General features: G+C 50.5%; 2 protein-coding genes across 3 annotated transcripts in view; both read right to left on the reverse strand.

Annotated features, from left to right (window-relative positions):
• Window positions 1–12,742: 12,742 nt before the first annotated feature.
• Window positions 12,743–17,298, reverse strand: LOC310883838 (regulator of G-protein signaling 9-like; the record flags this gene model as incomplete). The annotated part of the gene is made up of 3 exons (XM_083804786.1): window positions 12,743–13,861; window positions 15,101–15,523; window positions 17,261–17,298. The coding sequence occupies 3 exons, from the start codon at window positions 17,296–17,298 to the stop codon at window positions 13,705–13,707; spliced, it is 618 nt and encodes a 205-aa protein (XP_083660912.1). The 3' UTR covers window positions 12,743–13,704.
• Window positions 16,189–27,407, reverse strand: part of LOC310883894 (regulator of G-protein signaling 9-like) — a 31,470-nt gene continuing 20,251 nt past the window's right edge. The window contains exons 10-17 of one of the 2 annotated variants that reach the window (XM_083804934.1): window positions 27,148–27,177; window positions 26,448–26,509; window positions 24,024–24,137; window positions 23,000–23,115; window positions 22,419–22,506; window positions 21,734–21,872; window positions 20,465–20,550; window positions 16,189–18,793 (exon numbers count right to left, since the gene is read on the reverse strand). In XM_083804934.1, the coding sequence (XP_083661060.1) occupies window positions 18,622–18,793; window positions 20,465–20,550; window positions 21,734–21,872; window positions 22,419–22,506; window positions 23,000–23,115; window positions 24,024–24,137; window positions 26,448–26,509; window positions 27,148–27,177 (807 nt within the window). In that variant the 3' untranslated portion in view covers window positions 16,189–18,621. Of the gene's footprint in view, window positions 18,794–20,464; window positions 20,554–21,733; window positions 21,873–22,418; window positions 22,507–22,999; window positions 23,116–24,023; window positions 24,138–26,447; window positions 26,510–27,147; window positions 27,178–27,407 lie in introns of both variants that reach the window. The other variant, XR_014573918.1, reaches the window with a different exon arrangement.

The following is a 27,407-nucleotide window of genomic DNA, read 5'->3' on the forward strand; positions in this document are numbered from 1 at the left end:
AGTCCTCCAAACCTGGGCCCGGAGGAGCAATGGCAAAAGTGTGCAGTAACTAACTGCAGCCTCAGCACCCCGTCAGGATGCGGCTCAGGACCAGGGCCCTAGGCAGGCCCAGAGACACCGCCTGCCTCAGCTGCCTGAGGTTCTGGCAGTCTGCATGCCCCAAGCTGGACGGGGTCAAACTGGTGCTCAAAGGCTGCTGAGGAAAAGCTGGACCACAGGGTGGGAGGCTGGAGGGATCTGTGTGGCTCCGGGGCCTGATTCTGCAGCCGAGGACCAAGCCCATTGATCTCTGCAAAAGGCTGCAGGAGCTGAAGCCCGCCTGCATTAATTCAAGGCAGATACACCAGCAGCAGCCACATGTACTATGTGGCAGTGAGAACCTCCAGAGTTCATGGCAGGGGATGGCAGTTTAATGAAGTTTACTGTGAAATTAGCTAGGAAAACTCTACATAAAGGGAGGAGAAATATAGCCTGTACAGTCTGTGAGATCATTATATTACAGACACTTTCAAGGCCATTTCATAAGGAGACATGGAAAAAAAGACCTTAGGAGAGACTAAAAAAGTCCTGCACCTCTTAACATCCTGCACTTTTAACCAAAGGCTGAACTTGCACAGAGAGCAACGCTTTTCATATTTAAATCCAATCAGCACGATGGCAGGCCAGGGAGAAATATACCCAGGCTTTGGAGCCCAGCTATGAAGCGGGGAGCACATAAAAATGGGGTCAGCTGGGAAAAGAAGCTAGCAGAAGCCCTGGTGCAGCCACCAGTTCACTTTTGGGTTTTAAGAGCCAGCCAGTTGGTGTCCAACTCTCCTTCAGCTGATCAGCAAGCCCTAAAGAGGAGGTGTCATGGTGAGGTGGTCACCCAGGTCACTGTGCAACACCAGCAGCACTCTGCCCCGCAGATATATGGTTTTAGGAACTGTTCAGGTGGCCAAAAATGTCATCCATGGGAAGGAGAGGCTTACTCCGCTTCTGGGGAGCACAGTTCTTACTCCCGCTCTGCACACCCCAAGGCTCACAGCCTCCTTCGAGGCTGGCTGCTGCTAGCTCACCGGAGCACGCGGTCAGGGGGCAGGTAGGGAACTCATCTCCAATATGTCTCAAAAGTTTACCGTTCCTAACAAGGCTAAAAAGATGGCATCTTAATTAGATGTAAAAATTACATCAAGCTCATTAACTAATTACAAGGGAAAGTCCCTGCAGCAGATGCCTGGATTGCCTAAAGTACTGCTTACTCTGAACTACTAACTTTGAAAAAGGATTCTGCTATTAAAGCATTATTTAGTTCCAAAAGCACAACAAACTCATTTATTTTTTATCATGTCTGTCCCATCTAATCCCTTTACAGCTTTTATGAAGTGTGTGCGAGGCAGGACGGGGGCGTGGGAAGATGTCCGTACAGCTGCCTGGGACCCTTCACAATGACACCAGGAGCCTTGGCAGGAGCCATCTGTCCCGTACCTGACACTCAGGGTCTGGGCTTCAACTGGTGCCTCTGCAGCTCCGTCAGGAGTAAAATATTGAATGACCTGAGGGGTGAGGGCTCAAGCATAAAGTTATGGAGCAGCCAAGAGTAAATGCAGCCAATAAACTACCTATGGACAGCAGGAGACCTTCCCCTTTCCTTTCTAGTGGGAGCTGATAAAGCAGGAGGCAGAGATGGATATCATGGTTACTCCTCATTGCGCCAGACAAGGACTTGAACTGGAAATATCATTTGTATCAGTGAGCACATATCGTTGCTTCCAAACCTGCTGGAGAGGCGCAGCTGTAGCAGGCTCGGGGTACACAGGAAGCCAACGGGCCTTCTTGTTGACCTCGTGAGTCAACGTGAAAGTGTTGTGAAACCCTCCCTTGCGTGGAGTGCCGCAGTGGTTCAACAGAGTGTTCGTGCAATTTGCTGACAAATTGAACTCAGCGGAAACGTGCTGAGTGCTACGCAGAAATATTTGCGAGAGGTGGGCTCACTTCAGGGAATACCAATTATATTTTCATTTTTTAACCGATAGCGGCTGACACGCAACCTGCAATAGTACGCTCTCCACTTAGCTTTGAAAGGGTATTTTCACATTCAGAGAGCTAGCACAGGAAAGTAGGAAGAAATCTTGGCCAGCAGCAAAACAACAAATTTGATATGATCTCGAGAGGCTCATACAAAGGCCGGGTGCCCATTTGTCACCTATTTGGAAGCTTTGCTAATTCCAGTGGGAGTTACAGTAGAGAGAAGGTGTGACTTAGGGAGGAGAGGTGGCAGAGTCTGGCTGCAGTGTTCACCTGTCGTGGTGCTGGATCCACGATGGAGTGCATCCAGAACCCCACCGGGATCTTTAGCAGAAATTCTAACTTGCACACCGATGTGAAAGAGAAATAATCTTTGTTTTCAGGTGCTTACAGGCTGATTTCTGTCTCCCAGTGCGAGGGAACAAATGAGGGCTACACGAGTGACATGGGGCAGTAACACCAACAACACAGCGGAGATGAAGGGAAGGTCGCCTGCAGAAAAGAGAGATTTGAGGCAGGGACCGGCCCTTTGTTGTGGGGTTTCAGGCACTGCAGTCACACCAGTAACGCTTTCTCCCCATTAACTTGTAATGAGAATTGAGTCGGGCCAGTTTTGCTCTGCTGTGGCAAAGGGACAAGAAGCTCCTGGGGTGTCCGCACCAGGAACCGTGGAAGATGCTGCCTCTGTGTCGGCGTTGCTGGAGTCGTGGTGCCCTTACCGACTGGAATACAGAAAAATTTTTCAGAAACCACAGAGGGAAAGGTTTCAGAGAACCACAAAAACTGATCCAAATTTTGCAACAGCCTGTCCCATATCTGGCATCCCGACGCCTGAGGGGCCTCAAGCCTCCATCGGCGGCTGCAGCGTGGGCTCCTGGCTGCCTCACGGCCTCGTCCCCTGGGGAAGAGGCACCCCTCCGCGATGTGTGTTCCTGAACTGCGCACAGCAATCCCAAAATATTTGCCCTCCTCCCCTCTTGAGGCTGCAGGAATGCCTTAAAACGTTTCTAATCATGTAATCTCAGCTGTCATATGACCTCAGCGAGAGAAAATGGCCAAATTCAGAGGAAACTGTTTGCTTAAACCTATCATTAGCTCCCCCCCCCGCCCCCCTTTAAATAAACAAACAAACAAATGAAAAACCCTGCAGCCTGTACGGGTGTTGTTGTTTTCCTTTCCCTAGAAAGCCGGAGGAATTGCATGCTCAGGGCACGTCAGCTATTTGAGGACGCTCTGAAAGCCACACGGCTGGCTAACAAGCCGTCCCTCTGCTCGCAGGGGCATTATCAATAAGGAGCGCCATAAATCGTCCGCCGAGCAGGAGCTCAAAGACCAAAGCCGAGTAACTCAAACAGGCTCAAAGCAAAAGGAGTCCCTTTAGTGTGAGGGTGGTCTGTGTAAAGTTAGGAGACACCTGCTAGCAAGTCCTGAGACACTAGCATCTGTGTAAACTTGCCCCCTCCCTGCGCCCACAACCCTTCTAAGGTGTTGAATGAATCAGTTCCATGAAAAAGGCTCTGTTTGGGGCAGTTCTAAGGCTTACATACACCTAAGTAAAACAGAGCCGGTGCTGTGCGGCCCTGGGATGGATTACCAGGGACCACAGGGAGGCCTATTAATTATTGTGACAAGCTGATCTGCTTGCTGACTGGTGGCTAGAGCTGCGCGCGGAGGGGCGGGTGTGCGACAACACGGCCGCCCGTGCGAGGGCTTCGGGAGCCTGCCGTGAACTCAAAGGGATGCGAGGAAAGCGGAGCGCGAGGGGAGAGCCCAGGGCTGCGCGGGCACCCATGCCTGGAGGGGACGGGGCCGGCCCCAGCACCCCGAGCACCCCAGTACCACCCCAACGGAGCGCGCTGGCAGCGCGGATCCATCCATCCAGATGTGGGGGCTGCAGTCCTTCACCCGCTGAGATCCGCCACGAGCAGGATTTGAGCCCTGATTTGTTCTTAATTGAAAAGCAGAAGCTAAACAGTGAAATCTCTCCGCACAGGCCAGCACGCTTCCCTGTGAATTAAGCAGCGGGAATATATTAGCACTGGCAAACCGAAACCTGGAAATGCCAATATTTCACCAAAGCCATTTTTTAATATGCAGCAGAGTCACACGTATCACTCTGAAGTTTCTAGCTGTAGGTGAAATCTTCTCATCACCAACCCTTGCTATAATACGCGCTTATCTTAAAGGACATTTACTTTCCTGTGCTTACCGACTGTATTTGAATTGTCAAATGACACTTTGCTGGAAATATTAAAACCTAGAGGTCATGGAGGACCCGACTTGAAAGCAGGAACACGCATTCTTTCGTCTGAGCAAAAGTGCATATTTGGAATTTTAAATGCAAATTTTTTTGGGGAGGAAGAATCGCTTTTCTGGCAGCCGAGTACAGGCAGAGCATTTGAAAGAAGGTTCTGCTTTAATTTTTGACAAGTGTTGTGAGCAGATACCCCGCGCTGCTCTTAGGGGGAAGGGATGGAGCAGGGCTGTGACAGCGGGGTGACGGGGAGCTGGGGGCTCCTACAGCCCCCTCTCTGCTTATCCTCCTGGTCCACGTTTGCAAGCAAGTGCCCCAGCTCCCCGAGCAGCTCGCGGGCGGTCTGGCAGCCCGGTCCCTCGGGAGGGCGGTGAGGAGACGGGAGGTCTGCGGGGCACTGTCCCCCCCGGCCACGCGACCTTTGGCTCCGGTCCTAAGCCCCAGCAGAGAGCCAGGCTCCGGCTGCTGTGATACCCGCACGGCTCGGGCTGAAGAAAGGCAGGCGGTATCTGGCTTATATACTCTGACTGCAGGAATGTTTTCTTTCCGAGGGATAAGGCTTATCTGTTCCCCTCGTTCGTACTTCCTTTTAGGGTGTTCGGTGAATGGACAGGAAGGGGAAAATAAAGATGTTTGGCATCTCTCTAAGAAAAATCCTGGAGCGAAACCCCCTCGCGGGACAGCTGCAGATTAGCCGTAACCTTCCTGCTGTGCGGTGACGCTCCGCGGGACGTGCCGAGGTGCATCCCAGGACATGCCAGGCTGCGGGGCCAGATCCTGCCAAGGGTGCTCGGGCAGCGAGCAGTGAGCCAGCACGCCTGAGAGAGGACGAGCAGTGACCATGCGAGGTGCTGAGCCAGGTTGGTTCCTCTGCCTGTGCATTAAGATTGCCACGCAGGGAGCAAAGCCTGCAAGGCACGGAGGTGAAAACAAAACCCCCAGGGCTTCTGAGCGCAGAGGTTCCCTGACACCTCTCAGTCCCCCTTGTGCTGGGCTGCTGGTAGGTCCCAACGTTTGGATGCGAGCCCCCAAAACACAGAGGTTGCTCTGAAGAAAAGGGGGTGGAAGACACCTGCACGTGAGGGAAGAGAATTCCCATCGCCAGGCCCTGTCCTTCCCTTTCTCTTTACAAATACAGACGTGGTTTGAGCTACACAGACCGCAGACTTGCTCCTGGAGGTAACGCAGGGCAATCGTCCAGCACCACGACCAGCACTGCGCTTACCTATGCCTGCAAATGTATTCATTTCTAGCCCATGCTGACATCCAAGTTGTCCACCTCCTCCCGGACGCTTTAACCTACACGACCTGGCAGTCTGTGCAGACACGCTCCCAGTCACCCCATCACCTCGCCGTGGGTGCAGGACCTCCTTCCCTAGCAGGACGCACCCCACAGGGCTGCTTCACGCCCTCCTCGCCATCCGCAGAGCCTGCTCCGCGCCTCCTGGAGAGCTCCTCGGTGCTGATCTGAAGTTTGGATGCGGCCGTGTTTTTATACAGAAATGACATTATGACAAATGGTGAAGGATTAAATTACACTTCAATCAAATCAAGCCAAACCAGTAGGGATTGAGGTCCCAGTGGAAAGTATACATGGAGTTCCTCAGCTTCCTGATTTGAATGACTTTGTTCTTCTTCCAGAGAAAAGAGGGGGGCGAAGGAGAAGAGAGGGGAAAGGGAGAGGAGGGGGGAATTTGGCCTAAAATGAAACATTTTCCTTTTAAGTTGAACATTTGAAAATGGCTGGGAGGAAAGAACTGAAACCCTGTAATGGCTGATACTGAAGAACAGCCTGGGACTTTTGCTTTTCGAGAACAGAAGCCAGGGAGAGAGCTGTGGTGTGAAAAAGGCAACGCTGTGTGCCTTGAAGGGGAAGGTGTTTGCAGCAGCCCATCTCCTGCAGACACTGAAAACCCCCTGCAAGGCACTAACCCAATTAGCTTCGCGAAGAGCTGTGCTGTGAAAAGGCAAAGGCACTGACAGTGGTTTTGGTAAAGGCTAAAGACAGCTTCACTCTGCCTTGCACTCCCATCAGAGTCACTTTATTATCTTTGTATTACCAGATCTTGCACAGGTTGGCTCAAGAGCCTTTAGCTCCGCGTCTCTGTCCAACTGGAAACCTTTCGTGGTGGTTCACAGCGCTCTTTTGAGTGTGGGAGCCTTTCTAAACGCTGCAGAAATAGTCATTCCGTGAATGGAACTGCCTGCAGACAGACGCACAGACAGACAGACAGGTAACACGCTCTGGAAGTTACGTTGGGTACTTTGCTCTAGAGCTTGTCCTAAATACCCACTGAGCGCTGATTTCTATGGGCAGATCTTGAACGTTGTGCCCAATGGATCCCATTAAAGAAAGCCCATACGAGTCAAGCAGAACATGTCAGGGACCCTTTGGCTCAGGCTGTCTGAAAGACAACCCGTGAGGCTGCCTCATCACTCCTGTGGAAAGGAAGGAGAGAGGGGCGAGCTCCTCTCTGAAGGGCAGTTTCCATTATTCTGGCCATAAGGTGTGTGCCGGCCGTGGGCATACCTGCTAGAAGACAAATCAAAATTTTAGTCTTCCTGAAATGAAAGGCAAAATCTCCACTACAGCAGGGCTGGAATATCATCCTCAATGTACGGGAAAGCCGCTTGCACTGACAGAAGGAAGCCCACAACAGCACGCACATGCACACGTCTCCACATGTGCCCAGGCACGCGCTCCAGCCCGCAGCTCAACGGGATGAAAAGCAGCAGATCATCCCTTTGCAAAAGTCTTTTTGCTCTGAAGTTTCTCCCCACTGTAATAGGCTTTGCAAAGTATTTAAAGAATAACTTGAGCAATAATTCCCGGGAAACCATTTGTTACCTATGGTTAATGTCCAATCTGTTCACATCACATCTCAACTTTCTTGGAAAAAAAATCAAGGAGAACACTCGCAGAAATCAAGATCCAAATTGGTTCAGCCTCTGAGGATAATAAAGACTTAGAAATATGTATAAATTTAAGTGGTTTTGAATAAGGACAGCATTTCAAAAAGTAGTTGAATTGTTACTTTGAAATAAGCCATTATTTTCTGCTTTTTTAAATTCCAATCTTTAATAGGGGATGAGATCCAGACCGCCAAGAACCAAGGAGAGTTTTTGATGCAAATGAAAAGCAGCATTTAAGAAGTAGAAGGATCCCATAATAGAGCCCACGCCAAACTGTCGGCTCCAAGATCTGCCTCGAACATCCAGGGGAACATCAGGCCCGGGAGATGAGAGCAGGGCTGGAAGGCCCTCTTCGCACGCGCTGACCTCGCGATTCACCAGGTGAGAGCACCCCGGAGCGGCCCCGTCGTTGAACATCGCCATCCTAAGAGTGCTCCAGGTCTGTCCCAGAGCCAGCTGCAGCACACGGCGTGGGCAGAGCATGCCACGGCAGGGAAGGGACGGGAGGATCGCTCCTGACGTTCCCTCGGACTCTTTTCGCTGATCCCTGCCCTGTGTCCCAGGAAAAACTCTGCGCTTCAGTGGGATTTGTGCAAAGGGCAGAGAAAACCCACGGGATTCTCATCCTTGTGTGGACGTTTTCAGGAATGACGACGGGAGCAGCGGCTAGGTGGAAGAAGCTCGGTCTGTCGGTGCTGCGTGCCTCCCCTGGCTGTGCTGGGGCTTGGAGCCCAGCCTCTCGGTGCAGCACCAGCCTTCCCCCGGTGCTGTCCTTGGAGGAAAACCCCCTGCAAGGAAGCATCACGGGCACAAACGTGATGCCACGCTTTCCTCCCATGCCACAGGGGGAAAGTGGGGAGCAGGGCGAAAATGGGAGCCGGCCCTCGCAAAAGGGCCCAATTAGCCAACAAACAGCCCTCGTCCCACGTCCTTCAAAGGTGGCTCAGAAAATAAAAGGGCTGCAGTCGGGACTGGAGGGCCCAGGCGAAGTCGTGTACATCTATTTAACAAGAAAACTCATTGATAAGCAAACCACCTGATGCTTGCACAGCAGAAAAGAAAACACCTGGTTCTGCCTGTGGGTTGATAAGCCAATATCTTTAATCTTTTTTTTTTTTTCTCTTGATGACTGAAGTACACACTCTGTGCGGCCCTATGCTCCAGCCACATTGGTAATAGTAACAAAGCTTTGATGTCCCCCTCATTCAACAGAATGTTGTTTAGTTCAAAGCGAAGAACAGAGGCAATTCTTTGCTTTTAAATTATTAGCTCCCTAAGTCTTCTGTAATGATATAGTTTGACTGAAGTGTGCAGTTTATTAACTACATAAAGACGATATTATTAGAGCGGAGAAAGGCAGCCGAAAGTTTTGCCTTTCAGCTCAGCAGCAGGGGTTTTTGATACTTTGATCTCAATCAATGCTAAATGTCTTTGTGAGATAGAGGGAGCAGCAGAAATTACCTTTGGCACCATGACTACATCAATTATTTAGTTCTTTTTCTTATAAATTAAAGTGTTCTTCAACTTTTACCCCAATTTTTTCTTCTTCGTCTCTTTTTTTTTTCCCTTCAGTTGATTGGGAAAAAGAAAAAAAAAAAGAAAAAGCTGACTGGAAGAAGTCTGGCTGTGCACGTTAATAAAATTCCCACTGACCTTTCCCAGTCCTGGTCTGGAAGGGTCTTGTCTGGGGTGAGGAGACAGATGCATGAGAACAGCAGCAGAAGGGGAGCTCGGGTTAACGTGCTGTTTAACCAAACGACTGCAGAGGTTGTTGCTGCAAATTTGTCCGTGTCTAGCCTAATCTTTTTTTATATATATTTTTTTTGGTCATTTCCGATGTTGCTAGCGTGAATGCAGCCAGAAAAATGGGACACGTGATGAAAGCAAAAGGATTGCTCAGAGCAGGATTCGAAGTGCTGACATTTATCAAAGCGCCTTCCGTCGCTCCCAGCACCGTGAGCGCACCAGAGGGAAGGCTTCGGAGCAGGAGCGACGCCGCCCCACCCCAGGTATGATGCGAATAAATTCCGGTCTCCGTGGGCGTCACGCCGAGCTTGCGGAGAGGCAGACCGCTGGGGCGGCAGCAGGCTCCTGCCCTCGCCCTCAATAAAGCCACTAATGTGAATTAGGGTGGGCCAAACGTCACCAATTCCTACCCATATGTGAGTTTTGTCCCGTCTCGAGTTATTCCCCAGGGCTAACCGCTTCCAAAGCCGATTCGTCCCGTCCAAAGAGCGGTGAGCGACCCCGTTCCCTGGGAACAGAGGGCACCCGGCATGATCGGAGCGGAGGTGAGCGAGGACAAAGCAGCCTGGTGCTTCTGCTGGATGGCAGCAAGTGGACGGACATTTCAGGGGATTTTGTGCTTTTAGTACTCTTTGGAAGAGACTGGGCTGCTGGGCGGAGAACAGCACCAAGGAGGGAGGGTACTGCTGGGATTTATGGGGCAGAATTGGTGGCTGGGCCTCCGTGCTGTGGTATGTCAGGGTGTGTTAGAAGGCACTGGTACCAGAACCTCAGCTGGCAAGATGAGCAGCAGCAGGACCGCGGCGGTGCCAAGGAGCAGCTTTACACCACCACCGGGCCCGAGGCAGCCAGAGGATTGAAAGTACTGTCCTCTGGCCTGAGAAATGTCAGTGAGGGAGAAATAAAAGAGGGCTTTGCAGAGATGTTGAAGCCTGAACTATGGGGACTTCAATATATTTATATGTAGAACATGGTGGAGAACAACATAATTCTGTTTTCATGGTGATCAAAGTTTTGCAAGAAGGAGGACTTGAGACAGTGTGCTAAGCTGCTATGGCAACGTGAATTTTAAAAAGTAAACTGACTTGCAAGAGCTTATCTTTTCCTCTTTAGTGTGGTGTGGAAGAGATCTGGGAACCTTTACCCTACCAGGGATCCTGTGAGGTGCTCACCTCTGCTTCCAGGCCAGGCGTATTGCAAAATGCATGGAACACGTCCCTCGCGGCAAGGGGGAATCTGCCCCCCCAACTGGAGTTCTTCCTGCATCCCCGAGGCTCCGCACCCCGAAAAGCTAAGTCATGCTGATGCTTTCATAACGTATTTATCATAACTCAGACACTCAGGTGTTGGGGTGACTGTGCCGTGAACCACTTCGGTTCCACTGAAATCCTATTCTGGGCCCCGGGTGGGATGCAACGCGCCGCAGTCCCCGCGCAGAGGTGAATTCCACCCACAGACCTCGGTTTCCAAGAGCATCGTGACGTGGGCTTGGCGTACAGCTCGGCTTTCAAGCCACCCTCACAAAATGTGAAGGCAGCGGTGTCAGGGAAGTTTCTGACGGCTCATCACACAAGGGGATGCTGTGAAGAGCTGTCATGCTCTGAGTCAGCTGTTCTTCCCCGGCTGGCATTTCAGGCAGGAAGAGCCTGCTCGCAGAGCTATCCAAACCACGCGGCCTGCCAAAACCACACTGGGAATCTCATGGGAACAAGCCCTCTCCCGAGCCAACTGGTACTTCCTGCTCCTGAGGCCTGATCCTGCGGGATGCTGAGCATTCTTTGTTCCATTTTTAAATTAACGAGACTTGAGCAATGCACACTCCAAGACTCCAGGAAAAAAAAAAAAAAAAGAGGTGCTCAGTGTTTTTGGCTCTCGGGCTCTGTTTCCCAGCTGGAGAGAACAGAGTGAAATGTCAGGCTGGAAGGGAGACTTGAGAGGTGCCAATCGCCTGGGAAGTAGACCTGAAATTCGGACATTTCAATGGGGGCTCAGCTTCACTGAGATGCTGTGTCCCATTCTCCATCCTGCAGGTTGTGGATGGATGCCCCCAGCATCCCAGCAGGATGCCCCCAGCCCCACGGCACCACCACAGACGCAGGGAGGCAGCACAGCTAGATCAGGTCAGCCCCAAAGCTGGCAGCAGGATCCTGCCCATCACTCCCATCCTATCCCAACAGTGTCCCCTTGAGGCTGTTGGCTGAGGCAGCCTGGGAAGAGCTCTCCCTGCGGCGTGGGGAACCCCAGAAGCTGGCCCACAGCTGCAGGGTGAGGATGCAACAACTCCCACGGGAGCACAGGAGGCTGGAGGAGCCCAGCCCAGGAACCTCCACCTGGGAGCATGTTGTAGAGACCGCGTGGCTAATTAAGCATCCCTCTTCTCCCTTCCCAATTCATCCAAACAATACCTAACATCCGACCGTTGCAGCATGCCAGGATGGAGCTCTCCTGCAGCAGAAGACCTCCTCCTCCCAGGTGGCAGCCCCAGCAGCACCAGTAGCACCAGCAGCACCAGCAGCCCCAGCAGCCCCAGCAGCACCAGCAGCACCAGCAGCACCAGCAGCTGGCAGGCCACGCAGCCGCGGGAGGCGGGCGAGCAGGGCACGGGGCTCCCTTGCTGCTGCTGGAGCCTCCTTTCTTCTCTCCGCCAAACAGCAGGGAGTTTTCTGAGAAACTGCCCACAGGGAGCGATCACTTTTTCCAGTCATTAACCTTACACATCCCTCACATTATCGGAATACTTTGGATGTCTAAGTTGCTGCAGTGAGCTAATTCTTCCAGGTGACTCCAGGCAGCTTTAAATGGGCTACTGCACAGCGAGGGGATTTGAACTGCCGGAGCTGAAAGCGCTCCAGACTCCAGCACGACGGGGGCGAGATCGTCAGATGTCACCGTGCGAGCGCGGCGGAGTGGCAGGAGGGATGTGGGGCCTCTGGAGCTCTGGTTTCCCTGCAGGCAGCTGGGGGGTCTGCAGACCACGAGGGCTGATGGAAAGGAAGGAAGGAAAGCGAGGCGCAGGCTTGAGACTGCCCACACAGGTGTCTGCCCCCCTGGGAAAGAATATACAAGTCCACAAAGTGAAAGAGATTGAAAGGAAAGCACTGCCCTGAAGGGGTAAATGATGGGAGCCCCTAGTGCTGTCCGACGGGATGTGCACCGATCTGTTTGGCTGTAGCTGCATGACAGAGGGTGTCTGAGTCTTGGATCCTGAGGTCTTCCCTCTGGTTTTGAGGGGGAACATGAGGCCAAAGGACCATTTAATGCCCTGGCAATATTACAGTAATTCTTATCATATTAATGTGTGTGATATCAAATGGCAAAATTTAACTCATCCATCACAACGTCTTGTTTCCTGCATAACACTGTAACTGCCTGATCAAGAGCGGCTGAGTAACGATCAACAAAAGCTATCGCAGGAGACACCACGTTTGTCTCTGAGGGGCAGTGGGTGGACATTGCCAGTGACTGCTACAGCAGAACCAAACCCTTCCAATAAAGCAATGCCAGGAAGAGCAAACACACAGCCGTACAAAGAGAGGCACAGGACCCGCAAAGTGCCCTCGGTCACATCAAAACCTGGCGTGCAGGCACCGCGACTTCTGATGCAGCAAGGACTGCCCGGGTCTCATCCACATTGCGTTCTACCGAAGTCACACCTCCTTTGCCTTTTTAGAGTTCTTGAGGCTGATTTGTCAGGGCAAAGTCAGCCACGTACGATGCACTGAACAGCAGCTTTACCTCCTGCCTTGCACACGGGGACCACTGAGCAGGCAGGAAGAGAGACTTCAAATCCCGCAGTAGAAACCAGCATGATGAACCACGTCAGCCACACAAGCAGAACTTCATTTACACTTAAAAAGTACAAAATAGCAACATCAAAAGTCACAGGCCACGTGGCCAACTTGCAGAATAATGGCCCACATCATACACATCTAGGAAACCCCTCTACACTTGAACAAAATAAAAAAGATCTTGAAACTCTGGTGTGACATAAGGAAAGCAATGTTCTAAGACTCTTGATAATAACACAGTTAAAAATTGTGCATCAGGCAATGCATCAATCTAAGTTTGGAGGACCTTAAAATGCCAACACAGACTCATTTCTGACCTTCCTGGGTGTTGCAGGGGCGTAGTCCAATTCACAGTTTCAAAACCCATCCTGGCACTGAGAAGCCACAAAAGGGAAACTGGAGCTGATACAGACGTGCTCAGGAAAGGTTTGATTTTTTTTTCCCCAGCTATCAGCTGTTTCTTAATGAATTTGATTTAAAATTAAGAATTCTTATTAATAATAAGAGGTGGACCCAAGCTGGGACACAAACACGTCTGATCTTGGCAGTGCTTGAAGTCTTAGTCCTGCTCTGAAAAATGCCTGCAAGCTCTGCTCCAGCTGTGTTGTGTACAGTGTGCTGACACCTCATGGCCAAGCAAGTAACTCAGATAAGACACCATTTCCCAGGATATATGTACATAAATTCTCCATCTGCTATAAGGCAAGAAATGAGGTTCATTTATCAAGAAGTCTATAATGAATGGATCTGAATATACTAAAGATAGGAAAATCAGTCCAGAAATGCTTCAGATTCTTGAATTACAAACAGATGGGTATATCAGAGTTCATTATTCATAGATGTCGTAGTTTGAGCTGCCTTGATGCTGAAGGATGGCTCTAATGCACTTCTTTAACAGCATGGCCCATGTACTGAACCACACGTGGCAAACCCCAGTGTCTCAGCAAGCGTCTGTTCGTTAGGGGGTCACATCTTGGCTGCTTCAGGCGCTGCTGGTTACCCAGCTCTGCCCTCTTCTGCGGGGCTCTCCCAGGGGCAGATCACCTCCTTTGCAGAGTCCTTACAAACCTGGTGGCACTTGTGCTCTTCCTCCGCAGAGCCTACAGGGTAGGTTCGGCTCTCCAAAGCAATGTCCATTTTTATTTGGAAGAAGCTGCGTTGTGAAATAAAAACTCATCATGCACAGGGCACTTTTTGATGTGCTCTCTGAAACAGCAAGCATGCAGCACGGAGTCTGGCTTTGAGTGTTTTATTGTTCAAACCCCAAATCCCAAAGCAAAACTCCTGGGCACAAGCCCACATAGATGGAAAACGGAAAAAAAAGAAGTGCACTCCACCAGCTTTGAAGCAAAACTGCTGTGTGCTGGAGTGCACAGCCAGGTAGATAAAGAGCCCTCAGATTTGTGCTTCTGAATTTATAATATGGACTCATCCACTCGGTCAGCAGCGTGGGTGGATTAATAGTGGCTGAGTAGATATTAATTTCAGCGAGGGACAAGGCCAAGGTTTGGTCTTGAAAGTGGGAGATTCTCTAGGTAAAAATCCCCATTCTTACAGTATCCTGTTCCCAAACAACAAATGTTTTGAGGTTCTCTCTCAAGATTTCTGCTCTCTTGTTACTTCTGTGTCTCCTCTGACCATTAAACCATACCTGAACCAGAGCTTGAGAATAAACACAAACATGCAAGTGAGTTTCAGAATTCAAGGACCTAAAGTAAAACCTGGGAACTTTACACCACTAACAGGAGGCCTGAGTACAGCAGAAAGGAACAACCAGGACTGCCTCCTGCCTGTTTATCAGCAGAGGAAATGCTGCACGCAGAAAACAAACACAAGCCAACACGACAAGCCAGTTTTGAAAGGCTTTCTGTGATTCAGGACAGGCAGAGAAAACACCAGTTGTGATCTGAGTTGTAAGAAACCCTTCTGTAAGCCCAGCTCAGGGCATCGGGCATCCTCACAGTGCTAACAAAACGCGCCAGCAACCGGCTGCCGTTGGTCTGAGGACCTTAAGGGCACGTTGTGGAGGTAGTGGGACTGCACGGAAGAAATACCTGAATCAGACAAATTTCTGCTAATGCAAACAACAGCTTGGCCACGCCGTACACAGCAGCCTCACGGCTGCTGGTGCCCAGGACAAGCGGGAAGACGGCGGCTCCTCCATTTTGTGCCCCGAAGCCTGTGAGGAGTGGAGCCGCTGCCCCCTCGCCATGACAGGCGAGGGAAGCCCTCAGCGAGCGGGCACGGGGGAAGATGGTGACAGCTGACTGGAATATGAGGCAAAAAGCCTGCTCTGTGGGCTCTGCTGATAATATTTAGCCACAAACTAACCACAAAACCAAACGGTCCCTGAGGTGAGCCCTTCGGGAAGGCACCCAGGCACGGCGCTTACCTGCTCACCGCCTTGGCGTCCTGCCGGAGCCGCCGCTCCCGCTCGCCCAGCGGCTGCACCTTCCCGTGGGGCACGGCCGGGCACCTCGGCGAGAGCGTGGCGAAGACGGGCGAGTTCAGGCAGCCCCTCTTCAGGAACCGTCTGAGGGAAAGGGCGGCCGCCCGGGGCTTGGGAGGCGCCGCAGCTCCCACCTTGCCGGCGGTGGAGGGGAAGGGGCTGGGGCTGGCCCCGCCGGGCTCCTGCTCCCTCTCGGTGCCCACCGTGCTGTCCAGGGCCACGCTGATGGGCGAGGGGCAGGCGGTGCTGTGGGGCAGGGCTGTGGGGCCGGGGGACGCGGGGGGCAGGCTGCTGGGGCCAGCGTAGACGGGCAGGCGAGGGGCCGGGGAGGTGAGGCGGCACAGCTGCGGGGAGGAAAAGGAGAGGCTCGGTCAGGGCAGCACCCTGGTGGCTGGTGTCCTCAGGCATGGGGACAGGGCTCCATCACCGGCCCCCCGTCTTGCACCCCCGGCCTGCCCCCAGGGGAGCAGAGGAGTCGTGATTTTCTCGCGGAAAACACCAGGATTGCTGCTGCCGGCCTCGGTGGGTGCTGGTGGATCAGGCCCCACAGCAGACGGGGTGCTGTAGGAGACACCAGCTTGTCCACGCGTGGAGTCTGCTATTCTGAGTGCGTGAGCACGGCTGTGAGTGGTACAACCACGTTTAACGCGAAGCACCGCTGTGCCAGCCGCTGTGGTGCCCAAGAAATAGGACAATGAGCTCAAACCCCTGAAGACTGATAACACAAGACGTTACATCTTGTGCTGAAGGCCCCAGTGTCTCTAGCTGGTGCTGTGAAGGCTCAGGCTCAGCTAACAAAGCCCTCAGGATGAGCTGGAGGACAGATTTGTCCAGAGTATGTGGTGCATGCCCAGGACCCTCACCCCCTTTCCAGAGCATCACCACCAGCAGAAATGAAACGCAGCTCAAGCGTCCAAAGAGAAGTGCTGAGAGCAGAGGCACATAGAGAAAACGCATGCATGCATGGCAAAGAGATGACACAGTGAGGGATGAACATGCTGAGACAAGACAGAGAAGGACGAACCGAGTTCTTTTTTCATTTTCTATTTATTTTTATTAGACAGATGAATGCACGGAAGTGATGGCCAAGAAACAAACAACATACTGCTCTGATTTCCAATGGAAATAAACAATTTCTTGGCTAACACAAAACAAAGTTCAATTTGTACCATGGTCACACTTTGTACCATGCAACCTTCCTCTTCAGGGACTGAGCAGCAAGGGACCAAGGAGTGGTACGCTGGGTTATACCAGCTTATTCAGCCTGTAAGCAGAACAGAGCCAGCTTCTGCCTGCAAGGGGGGGACTGGTGTTTCACAAGCACGGTGACTCTAGAGCAGGCAGCATTAACCCATGGCGGTGGGACAGCAATGCAAAGCTGAGCTGATGAGAAAATCAGAGAAAGGAATGGATAGAGATAACATAAAAAGCAAAGACACAGACAAAACAGAAGTAGAATCACAGGGACTGACTGGAACACACGGATTTGTTATTTATTATTTATACCCTGACTTGATCTTCCACGTGTTACTACTACTGGCAATCCCGACACGCTCAGTGCCCCACGTTACACAAACTCTGAAGGGACTGTACAGCTCATCACAGCCAAGCAGCTGCAGACCAGCCCTGCCAAGCTCTTGAGTACCTTTCAGTGCTTTTATGTCAAGGTGAGTTGATGGTACAGTACTTCACATACAGAAGCCCTGTGGTTTTAAGCATTTACAGGCTGAGCCTGCTCCCCCTTATGGCACTGCAAAATTTGCTATTGCTTCCCTCGGGAACGCGAGTAGGGACTCAGCAAGCAGACCTTGACACCAGAGCTGAATACTCACTCATGTAACTTGATTTCAATTCCTCTATACCATTTATCACCGTTAGGTTAACAGAGCTCACAAAAATCTCCATAGCTCAGCTGCAAAATGAAGACGACTGGTTCTGAAGTGACACCAGATCAGACCACGTAGCCCTGATTCTGCCTCTGATAACACACGCAGGGAGGACAAGAATTGCTGTTCGAAGCTGTCTGGGCCTATGGCCTGGCTGTCTCCCCGTCAGGGAGAGGCTGATCTCCATACACCCTAATACCTCAGGGTTCCCACTCACATCCAGTTTTCTCTATCTCCATTTTCCTGTAAATTCATTCCAGTAATAAAAACGGATGAATAATGCAAGTAGGAGTTAAGGAGTTTCCTGTATTCCAGTGCTTCCCACCCAGTCCCTCCACTTCCCCTAAATTCTAACAAACGAGGAAGTTTTTCTGCTCCCCCCGCGATTCTCTTTACTGGGCTTTGCAGGAATCTTCCACTTCTGGTAATCATCAGCCTGGTCCAGACAGGCAGGGGGTTCCCAGCAAAGCCTGGAATCTCCCGAAGCTCTCTAGTGCTAACACAGTTATTTAGGCTTCCTTATTCTAAAGAGCAAAAGAACAAATGAAAAAACACTACTTAAAGTTGAAGTCAGCTCTTAACACCTCTGCCCTGTCTTTTCCTTGCCTCTAGGCTACAGACCAGTGACAATTAGAACTACCTCCTGTTAGTTTTTTTAACAGCAGAAAATAGAATAGCAGGAAAAAGACAAGAGAAGAGGCAGAAGGGATTTGATAAAAGAAACACAAAGCTGTGGCTGTATCTCTCCAGCAGGCTCCTGAGAGGGATGGCTCTAAGCCTGCACACCTAGCTCGTTGTGTGGGGGAGGAACAGGGAGAGCAGAGCTTTCCGCTGATCATCTCCAACGAGCCAGGGGGACTTGGGATGTCATTAAAATTTAAAGAGTCACCCAAACCTTCAGAAATGGTCATCATGCTATTCTCACGAGAAGTCTAGCCCACTCTTCTCTCTGTGACTCCTCTGCAGTGACTTGGAGGTGCAGGATACTTCGTGTGCCTTATAGCAGATGGAGAATTTATGTGACCACTCCTCTCGGAAGGGTGCCCACTACGCATCCCCTGGGAGGGTGCACGTCCTACTGAGAGGATGGATGCCAGCATGGACGTGCTCTGAGGCTGACTGCTTCGTCCTGCTCCCTGCAGGGTCCTCCACTGCTGCTCCAGGGAAGGCCGATTTGAACCCAAAGGACTGGGACAGCACAACTCCACTCTACCCTTTGCCATCCCAGCTCCTGGAGGAGTAGGAGGCAGGGAGAGGTGCCTGGGCTGCCCAACCTTCTGGGGTCTTGGGGCAGCCAGAAGGCATTGCACCTCCATGGTGTGCACAAAGGGGTTCTGGCCCTGTGCCACGAGTCTGGCACAGCCAGCGGCCTGGCTCCGGCAGCATTCCCATGCCTGCCGTGCCTGGGAAGTGACATCTGCTGCTGCAGAAGCCATGGCAACGCGCAGGAAGCAGGCTGCTGGCAGAGCCGGCCTGGGAAACCTAAAGCAGCACTGACACCTTCAGGAAGGGGAGACGAAGCTCAACACCACCCTCAGCTTGTCTTTTCCCTGCGCTGTGCCCCGCAGGGCTCAGAGCCTACTTGGGAGGTTCCTGCTTGAGCTGGCTCCTCCGATCCAGCTTGCTCATGACCTGCGTGATGTCCACAGTGGTGGCAGCTTCTTTGGCTTTGGCCTCTTCCTCTTGCTGCCTCAGGATGACGGGGCTGGGGCTGGAGCGGAGCTGACGGCGGCCGAACGGGAAATTGGAGCTGGGCAGAAAGAGAGAGAAGCAGGGCGTTACTGAGAGGTGGAAGGGCACCGAAACCACACCGTCACTGAGTGAGAAACCACGTCCTTGAAACCCCTGCACCTCTGGATGGCCTCAGGGACAGCAGAGACACCAGTTAGAAAAAAACACTCCGGTTAAATCCCTGAGGCTACGCATGGGGAGCGGGGCACCTGTTACAGCACCTGCTGGTACCTGACCAGGCAGAAGAAAGGCTCTTCATACATGAAATAAAGATGCATCTTAGCATTTTGGCTGACTTTGCTCCTAAAGACTTTTGATCTCTTTATGTCTCTCCCAAAGAGAGGCCAACGAGCACTCCAGGAGCTCACTTACAGGAGGGCAAGCTCAGATACAGAAATGCTGCTGTCACGCACCCAACAACAGGGAAGTGCAAGTGCAGACTAGGTGGTTTAAACAGGGCTTGGTGACTCAGTGTCACACACCAGCTGCAGAACTACTACAAGAGTAAAGGCGGTCTTGTTTCTGGTCCTAGCGGGGACACCGAGGCCAGGAGATGTCCAGTACATTGCTCTTTTGTTGTAAGCATTCAAAAGTAATTCACAGTCAGTGTGAACCCAAACAACTGCCATCGGGTGATTTTTTTCTCAGTAAGATCGAGACAGGGATCAGTATTGGGTGGTTCTGGCATCCCTGATACCCCCAAAAACACCTGCTATCTGCTTCAGCAGAAGCATTACCAAGCAGTGAAAATAAATCTTAAACCTCGTCCGGATGGGGTGCCAGCCCTGTATTTCCCTCAGCGTGCTGTCTCAGCACTGCGTGTCCAGGACAGGCACTGACAGACGTGACGGTGGTCACCAGGGGTCAGCCAACATCTGCCAGCAACCTTGTGATGTGTGGCTCAGGGAAAAACTAACCAAGCCCCAAGCAGGAGGGTTTTGGGTTTTTTTTTTTCCACTGTCTTGAAATGGGCTCTAGATGAAGTGATAGTGTGAAAGTCCGCGATTCCTCTTTTTGCTTGCGAGGCTGACGAGTGGAAGAGGAACGAAAAGAAGCACACCACCCAGTCTGGCTCTGACACTGCACATTCTGCTTTAAGAAGCAACTGTAGTTCAAATGGTCCAAATTTGCCATGCGACTCTTAGCTTGGTCTGGAAAGAGCCATTTCAAGCCTGCCCCTTCTCAGGCTGGCTACCTTGTGCCAGCAGCCACTCACAGGAAAAGGTGCCATTCGTTTCCATTTGGCTGCTTTTCACCTTCATTTCGCAGGGTGTAAGCGGCTTTGTCCAGGCAGAGCTGAGCAGAATCCGCCGAGGACCCTGCAGTGGCTCTGCGTCTCCTCTGGCAGCCAGCGCCTCGCGGCTGGGAGTTTTCCCATGCCCAGTACACAGTGCTCTCTCCTTCCAGGAAAGGAGCCGTGATTAATTCAACAATCACAGCCTTTCTAAACAGACCCAACACACAAGGCAGCTGAGCAATCGTCAAGTATATTCTGGCTGCACATGAGCCGTTTCCAAAGGGCTCACAAATAAAGAGCATAATCAGTCTCAAAGCAAGGCATCTTCTAGTGAAAAAAATTATTTAATTAAGCAAACATCTAAATCATAGTAATTTTGCTGCAACTCAGGCTTTTTCTACCCTTGCTACAGCAAGAAAAACAAACCCCACAATTACATCCAGTTTCACTTGCCTTTTTTTGACAGTCTCTTGAGGCACAACAGCCTTGGCCAGCATTTCCTTGTATATTGGAGACTTTAAATAGCGGCCATAGGAGTCCTACTAGGAGAAAAAAGGGAAACTCGTTGTTACGGGCTGCAAACAGCAAACACCACCAAATACAGCTGCTCAGGAAGATGGGAATTGGAAAATCTCACCCAGCAGCCTAAGAAACTTTGCATCTCTCAGGAAAATGTAGTTACTGAAACCAATACCCTTTCATCTTGCAAAATTCCCAATATTTTTCTTTTTCCAGTAGAGTTTCCCAGGTAAGGTTCAGACCAAGAGGTCTTAGTCCAGGCCAGAGGTGTCCCACAGCCATTGCAGGGAAGTACTTATGTTTTGGAAGCCAAACCTTTCAGCAACTGGCTAAAATCAATATTGTTCTTTTGCTTTCATTGTCAATCTTCATTAGCTGCTGATCTGGCCAGCAATGCTCCTTCCTGCTACGTGTGTTTTGTATCACTTATAGGGAGGAGCTATAGGTTATCTGCGGTCATCATGCTCCAGTGAAAGCCGTGACATTATTACATACTGCCCGTATCAGCCCTCAGTCTGCTGCATCAGTCAGACCTCAGAAAGGGGTGGCCGTCAACATAACCACAGAAAAGTGCTTAAAAAAATAAAATCAGTAAAACTTATTTTCAAGAGATTAATGAGGTCTGGTTATGCTCTTGGTACAGAACTCGTGCAGTTGTATCACAGTTGCTACTACCTTTCACATCCACTGATAAAAAACAGTTGGATAAAAGCATCCCCCCATAGGGACACCTGATGTTGCACACAGAGCGGTACCAACCGAATAAAGGATGACCCTTAAAAGAAAATATAGCTGCTACCGTACTAAATACTGGTGCTAGGAATGTATAAAACTTTCAGGTGCTGAATGAACACTGAGTTAGTCTCACACCGGTTCTGGAGGTAAAAAGGCAACAGCATTTCAATTTTTCAGCCAGGGAGTTGAAAGATTTGTTCAAGCCTTGAACGAGCTGGTGACCAAGCTGATGTCAGAAAACAGGACTTCGAGCAGACACCCAACCTCTGCCACCCTGGGGGCATGCTGCCCCAGAGGGAGGAAGCAGCAGCACAGTACAAAGGCCTGAACCAGTGCTTGCCTAAGTCAGCAAACTTGCGGGATTTTTCAAACAGAGGCCACTTGAAAGTGACAGCTGATAACACTCAAAGGCACGGAAAGGCCCAGAGACCTGGAATCCCCCTCCGACTTTGGAAACAAACAACAAACCTTTTTCATCAACATGTAAATGTGGGTCTGAGCAGCATCTAGCACATAGCGATGAGGGTGCTTGAGGCCTTTGACAGTGATGCCCATTGTTGTGCCATCGATGTTAATCCAGCGTCTTGCTCCTGGAGCCAGGAAGAGCCTGCAAGGAGGAGGATCAACAGTGCCATTAACAAGTGAATTCCCAGAGATTCCTCTGCCTCCGGATGAAAGGAAAAGTCCCTTCAACTTCCCACTACAATTTGCTGTCCTAATCTTGGGCAACCGATCTCCTCTTCAGCAGAGCGAACTGTGTGACATGCAGTCACTTCCTCTTGCAGCATAACACACAACACAAAACAAATTTTAGCTCACTGGAATCAAAAGGGTCTCTCCACTCGCCTTGTGGCAGCCCCAAGATATTTGCTGTTCCAAACCTGTATTTAAACTATGTGCTAAGACCTCTCCTTGACGAGATGTAAATGTCATACTGGAGAACAGAGGGGAAAAGTAGCTCTATAACAAAACAATATTTACGCTTTCATCTTCACAAGCTCCTTTCCTACACGGGGACATAGCACAGCCATACTTAATGACAGCTTACAAAGGAAAGCCTCAGAAATAAATTGTTTGGAGAATGCCAACACATGGAAGGAGCATATGGGACTCATGTAGAAAGAGTTTAAGTATGTAAAATTACCACACTCACTTGTAAATTTCTTCTGCTTTTTCTTTGACCTTGGATTGGTCTCCATACTTGAGGTCCTCACAGGCTTCCCAGAAACTCAGATTCTCTCCTGCACAACAAGCACTCAGTCAGCAGAGAGCAAGAGCAAGGAAATTGCAATCCCATTAATTAACTCCTAAACTGAATTAGTTTGATTCAGTACAAGTTGGCCCCGATTCAGAGTCTCTCCAATTCTTACAGCCACCTTGAAAATCTCCTTGAGACTGCAGAGGGAAACAACCTTCCACTGCCTTCTGCTCAGTGACAAACCTGCAAGAGCATGACAATGCAACCAGTTCCAGCTTGCCTGGGAGCAGTCCCCTCGCCCCAGGCTGCTCTGCGCTGTATTTTGTGTCCTGTGCCACTAGGTGGTATTGCACGCACTGCCTGCATAGCCACTGCGCCCAAAGTCACTTCTGCTCGCCCCACTTTGGGACTTTACCATTATTTATGACCAAAGCATCTATTGCAAAGGCAAGGATTTCTCCTGCTGCTCTGTCTCAGCTGTACAGCGCCCTGCTGTGCGGCGCAGGCAGGGGGAAAGGGACAGAGCACAGACCCACCGCTGAACTCCTTCTTCAGGAAGAGCTGGAAGTTCTGCCGGCCTTTGGGGTCTCGTATCAGCTCGCTGAAGTTGAAGGCCCATCGCTCCACACGCATTCTGGTGGGGACATCCACTCTGCAAAGGATGAACACAAACAGCACCGACAGTTTCATGGGGCCCATCTAAATGGCAGATTAATTAAAACCAAAATGCGCTTCGCTGGAATGTCAGGAGACTTCTCGGCATTTTCTGGTTTCCAGAATGCTGTAATGAGCTCCTCGAGTCAGCCCACTAAGTAAGCAGTAATTAAACAACTTGGTACACAGTGGGATGAGGATTTATCTTGGGTTTATTCTGCTCTCACAATGACGGCCCAGCTTTGATGGAGGTTTGACTCCGTCCCATTCTGGAGGAGGAACTGGTCGGTGTTCAAAGCTTTGCTTCTCATAAAGGCACTCTGCGAAGCTACCTTTGGGGCTGTCTAATGGGATATTATCACTGTAACAGGATTGCTGGTCTCAAATGAGAACCAGCAACATGCTGTATGCTTCAAACACAGAGATGTTTCTGTGTAATTAGCAAATGCTGTCTGAATGAAAAACCGAGGGAGACTTCAGAGAAGGGATGGACCACCAGCAGGTGTCTCCAACCCAAACTCTGTATAAGAAAGCAACTTCAGGTGTGTGCAGAGTGCTATACCTGAGCGTAACTGGTCACGTTCCACACTCCTGTGCTAGTAAAACTGGACCGCACTTATCCTAGGGGAGGATTGGACCCACTCAGCAGCTTCTAAGTGCATACCCCCAACACTTCGGGCATTTCTATAACGTTAAGGAAGGCCCCACTTCAAGAAGGTAATGCTGCAAGTTCAGCACGAAGTATTCCCAGGAGACACTTTCTTTAGCTATGTCAGAAAGGGAATGCTTCCCTGCTCACAACCAGAGACCGGATATCATGATGAGATCAATGCTTCCCCTTTCTGATTTCTATCAGCATAAAGGTCAGTGTAAACCACAAGCTGGCAAAACAATATAAATACATACAGCTTTGCATTGAGATCCCAGAACTCAGGGTCATCTGTTACCCAGGGGTTGCTGGGGAGACATCCCGACAGGATAGGATCGTTGGAGAGGAACTGCTCAGAGTACTTCACAAGCCTGCAGGTAAATCCAGCAAAATCAAAATCTTAATTTGCAAGCAACGGTGCTGGCAGCCCCGTTACAACCACCAAATGGCTGCACAGACTGCGGGTATCTTCAGAGGCGCAGCCTTACCACGGGGGTCTGGAATGTGACCCCTGCCTTACTGCAAAAATTGATTCATTAGTGCTGTTAATCTTTTCCACTTGCCTAGCAGTAATCTCCCAAGTGTCTTTCAAAGCAGTGATTTTGTCAGCTCAAGTGCTGGGAAATCCAAGACTCTCCTCCCTCCATCACCTCATTTTGCCTCTTCACTTCAAGGAAGTGGGACTGAGCCCCCAAACGAGTGCTGCTTCCTTCTCCAGCCAGCAGCTCAGACCGAGAAACGCCTGCCCGTGTTGTTTTGTGCCACACATTACAGGGAGGGAAGTGCCAAGAGAAAAGGAAAGCAGGCGTGGTGTTTGCTCAGGCTGGGTTCTCTGCAGCCTCCTGACAGGGTGTGGGAGAGCCCAGCGAGCTGTGGGAGAGGTGAGGCGGTGCTGAGGGCTTCTCCGTGCCTCTACTCACCTACCACACGGCCCATTCCTCTGCAAATGAGTCTGAGGGCTCAGCACAAAGCAAAGATCTCCCTACCCTAGCAGGAACCAGACAAACACTTCTCCTACCTCCTAGGCTGGCGAGACTTGTAATTACAACCAATTTCACTAATGTCCTGGAATTTTAGCTTTCTCCTCCCTTTTTCATTCTTGAAAAAAATTCATCTGGTTTCTCTGTTTAAAACTCCTTCCAGGCCAAACTGCTTTTATGTGCTCCGAGCTGGGAGAGCACTGTCCAAGGGCCTGTTGCTAACAGGCACCTTGGCATGGATCCTTCAGTCATACAATGCGACTGCACAAAGCATACCGCAGGTTTGGCACAGAAGCGCTTGATCCTATCTTCTCATTCGAAATGCCAAGGCATTCCGCACCTGCATAATTCAATCCAATCCGTATATTCTAATCAAGCTGCAAATCTAAACCTGTCAGCTCAGGTAACATTGCTCTGTCCTTTGAATGATGAGTGCTTTGCAGCTCCTCCTAAATCAATGCAGTGCTCTGATGCATGCACATTATCTAGTCGCTGATCTTATCCTCATCAATAATAATTTGATTTGGAGCAAATCCCATAGTTCAAGGTGGAGATCCAACTTTTCTAAGGAGTTTTTGATCCAGATACTGGGTACTATCCATCATAAGACAAGGACTATTGTGTAAAAAATGCTTCTGCCAAACAGTTAAGCACTACAAAATTCCTGAAGGCAGACAGGTGTCCCCAGCTCCAGCTCACAGGCTGGAAAACTGAGGCAAGAAGCATTTAATGTGACCAAGCAGTCAGTGGCAGATGAAGAAACAGAGCTGCTGGTGCCTTGCAAGCTGCAGTTCTCAGAAGACAGCACAGCTTCCTGGGCTCTTCCTCCCATTTCATTCATCTGTAACTATTTTCTGTCAGGGAACAGGCCTGAGCATCACGTTTATCTCAGGTTTTATAGGAATCTCTGGATGGCAAGGACTATGTGAAACAGCCCAGTGTTGTGGTCTGCACCTCCAGGGAGCTGCCCAGCACACGTGATTCCAGGTAAGAAACACCCGTGGCAAATGCAGCAGCAGCTGATGCTACAACTGGGAGCTTTGCACTTAATTGGCTTCATCAAAAATCTGATCAGTAAACACTCCCACTGAGAAGAGGACTTGCTAATTAATTGCTTGGACTTTCCTGGGGAGGAAAGTGTGTTCCTTCATCATACAGACTAATCAGAGACTCCCCCAGCTCTGCTGCCTTCCGAGGGCATTACCTTTTGAGCAAGAACACTCCCTGGGGCCGAACCCTGGGGCCAGGAGGGTCGATCTGTCTCACTGCTTACTCACCCCACGCAGAATAGGCACAGGACAGACATCACTGCTGCACCCGAGCAGGACAGCCTCCAGAGCTGCTTTTCCAGCCTGCAGAGCTGGGCTGGGTCCCAGCCCCGGCCAGGCTGAACACCTCTCAATTTCAAAGGGGAGCTCAACCGAGAGGCTGAAACTGCTCCGCAGACATTTGTAGTAAAGCTCCCCTTAGCTGCAAGGGGCTCTTCATCACGACTGGGGCTCTGACCCCCCCCCCCGGCCTTGTGCCTTCGGGCCCAGGGGCGCACAGCCCAGACAGCCAGGACGCAGACAGCACAGAGCGTGGCCACCAGATCGATTCCCCTGCTGAGTCACCGGCTGCCAGAACAGAGCTGAATCATCTCACGAGGAGACGGGCGCTGAAGACTAATTAACGAGTGCACAGAAAGAAATCAGGACTTACCCTCCAAGGGAGACCGAAGATTTCACTCTGGACTTCATGATGGCCTGCTGATAGTACATGATCTGAGAGGGATCAGAAACAGCCGTGGTTAGGAGCACGGAGATGTAAAGAGCAGGCCAGCTCTATCCGAACCTCAGAGCGCTGGGAGGAGTGCTTCCTCCCAGTAATCCACTGGATGTCCAAGGAATCACAGAATCCCTACACTGGCACAGTAAAATGGCTATCATCACCGAGCTTATTGAAAATATCAAAAGAGCATTTTGCAATGTGCAAGTAATTAAAACCACTCTCCATTCTATATAAAAATTGGGTAATAGCTACCATTCTGGGCACCTAGAAATGCTCCCGATGATTTACCATGTAATTATCATTGATCCTTGGCTGTCTCTGCGCTGGCGCCACTGGATGTATCTCCCGTGATTTCCCCACCACTAATTTTGATCTATTGGATTTTAGCCCTGGTACCAGCCCTTGCTGAGCCTTCCCATCGCTGGGAGAGCTGCTGGCTGCCTGTAGTGGGAGAAAATGTCCCAAAAACATATTGACTGAAAGCTTCATAGCACAGAGACTTTGCCAGCCAAACCCAGACATTTTTAAAAACAGTTTATCCCCTGCAAAGGGGGCTTTGGTCCCCCATGCAATACTGAAATAAGCAATACGTATAGGTTGAGCGCGTAGAAATAAGGGAATAATTAGTTACCTCTCTCCTATAAACATCCATTGTTTTTTTCTGTAACATAAAGAAACAAAAACCATTAAATTGGGGTGGGTGCTTTCACTCGCCTTTTTTGAAATATGAAAACACTATTGCAGGGCTGCTGTTCTGCAGTGCTCTCCAATTAATTCTCATTACAATTAAAATCAAACACAGCAGCTCAGCTAATCAGGGCTATCATCAAAGCTAAGAGCATCTACACACCGTAAATCATTCCATTAGCTGTATTTACTATTTAGTGTTGC

Source organism: Anser anser (assembly GCF_964211835.1).
Source record: "Anser anser genome assembly, chromosome: 19".
In the NCBI taxonomy this organism is placed as follows: Eukaryota; Metazoa; Chordata; class Aves; order Anseriformes; family Anatidae; genus Anser; species Anser anser.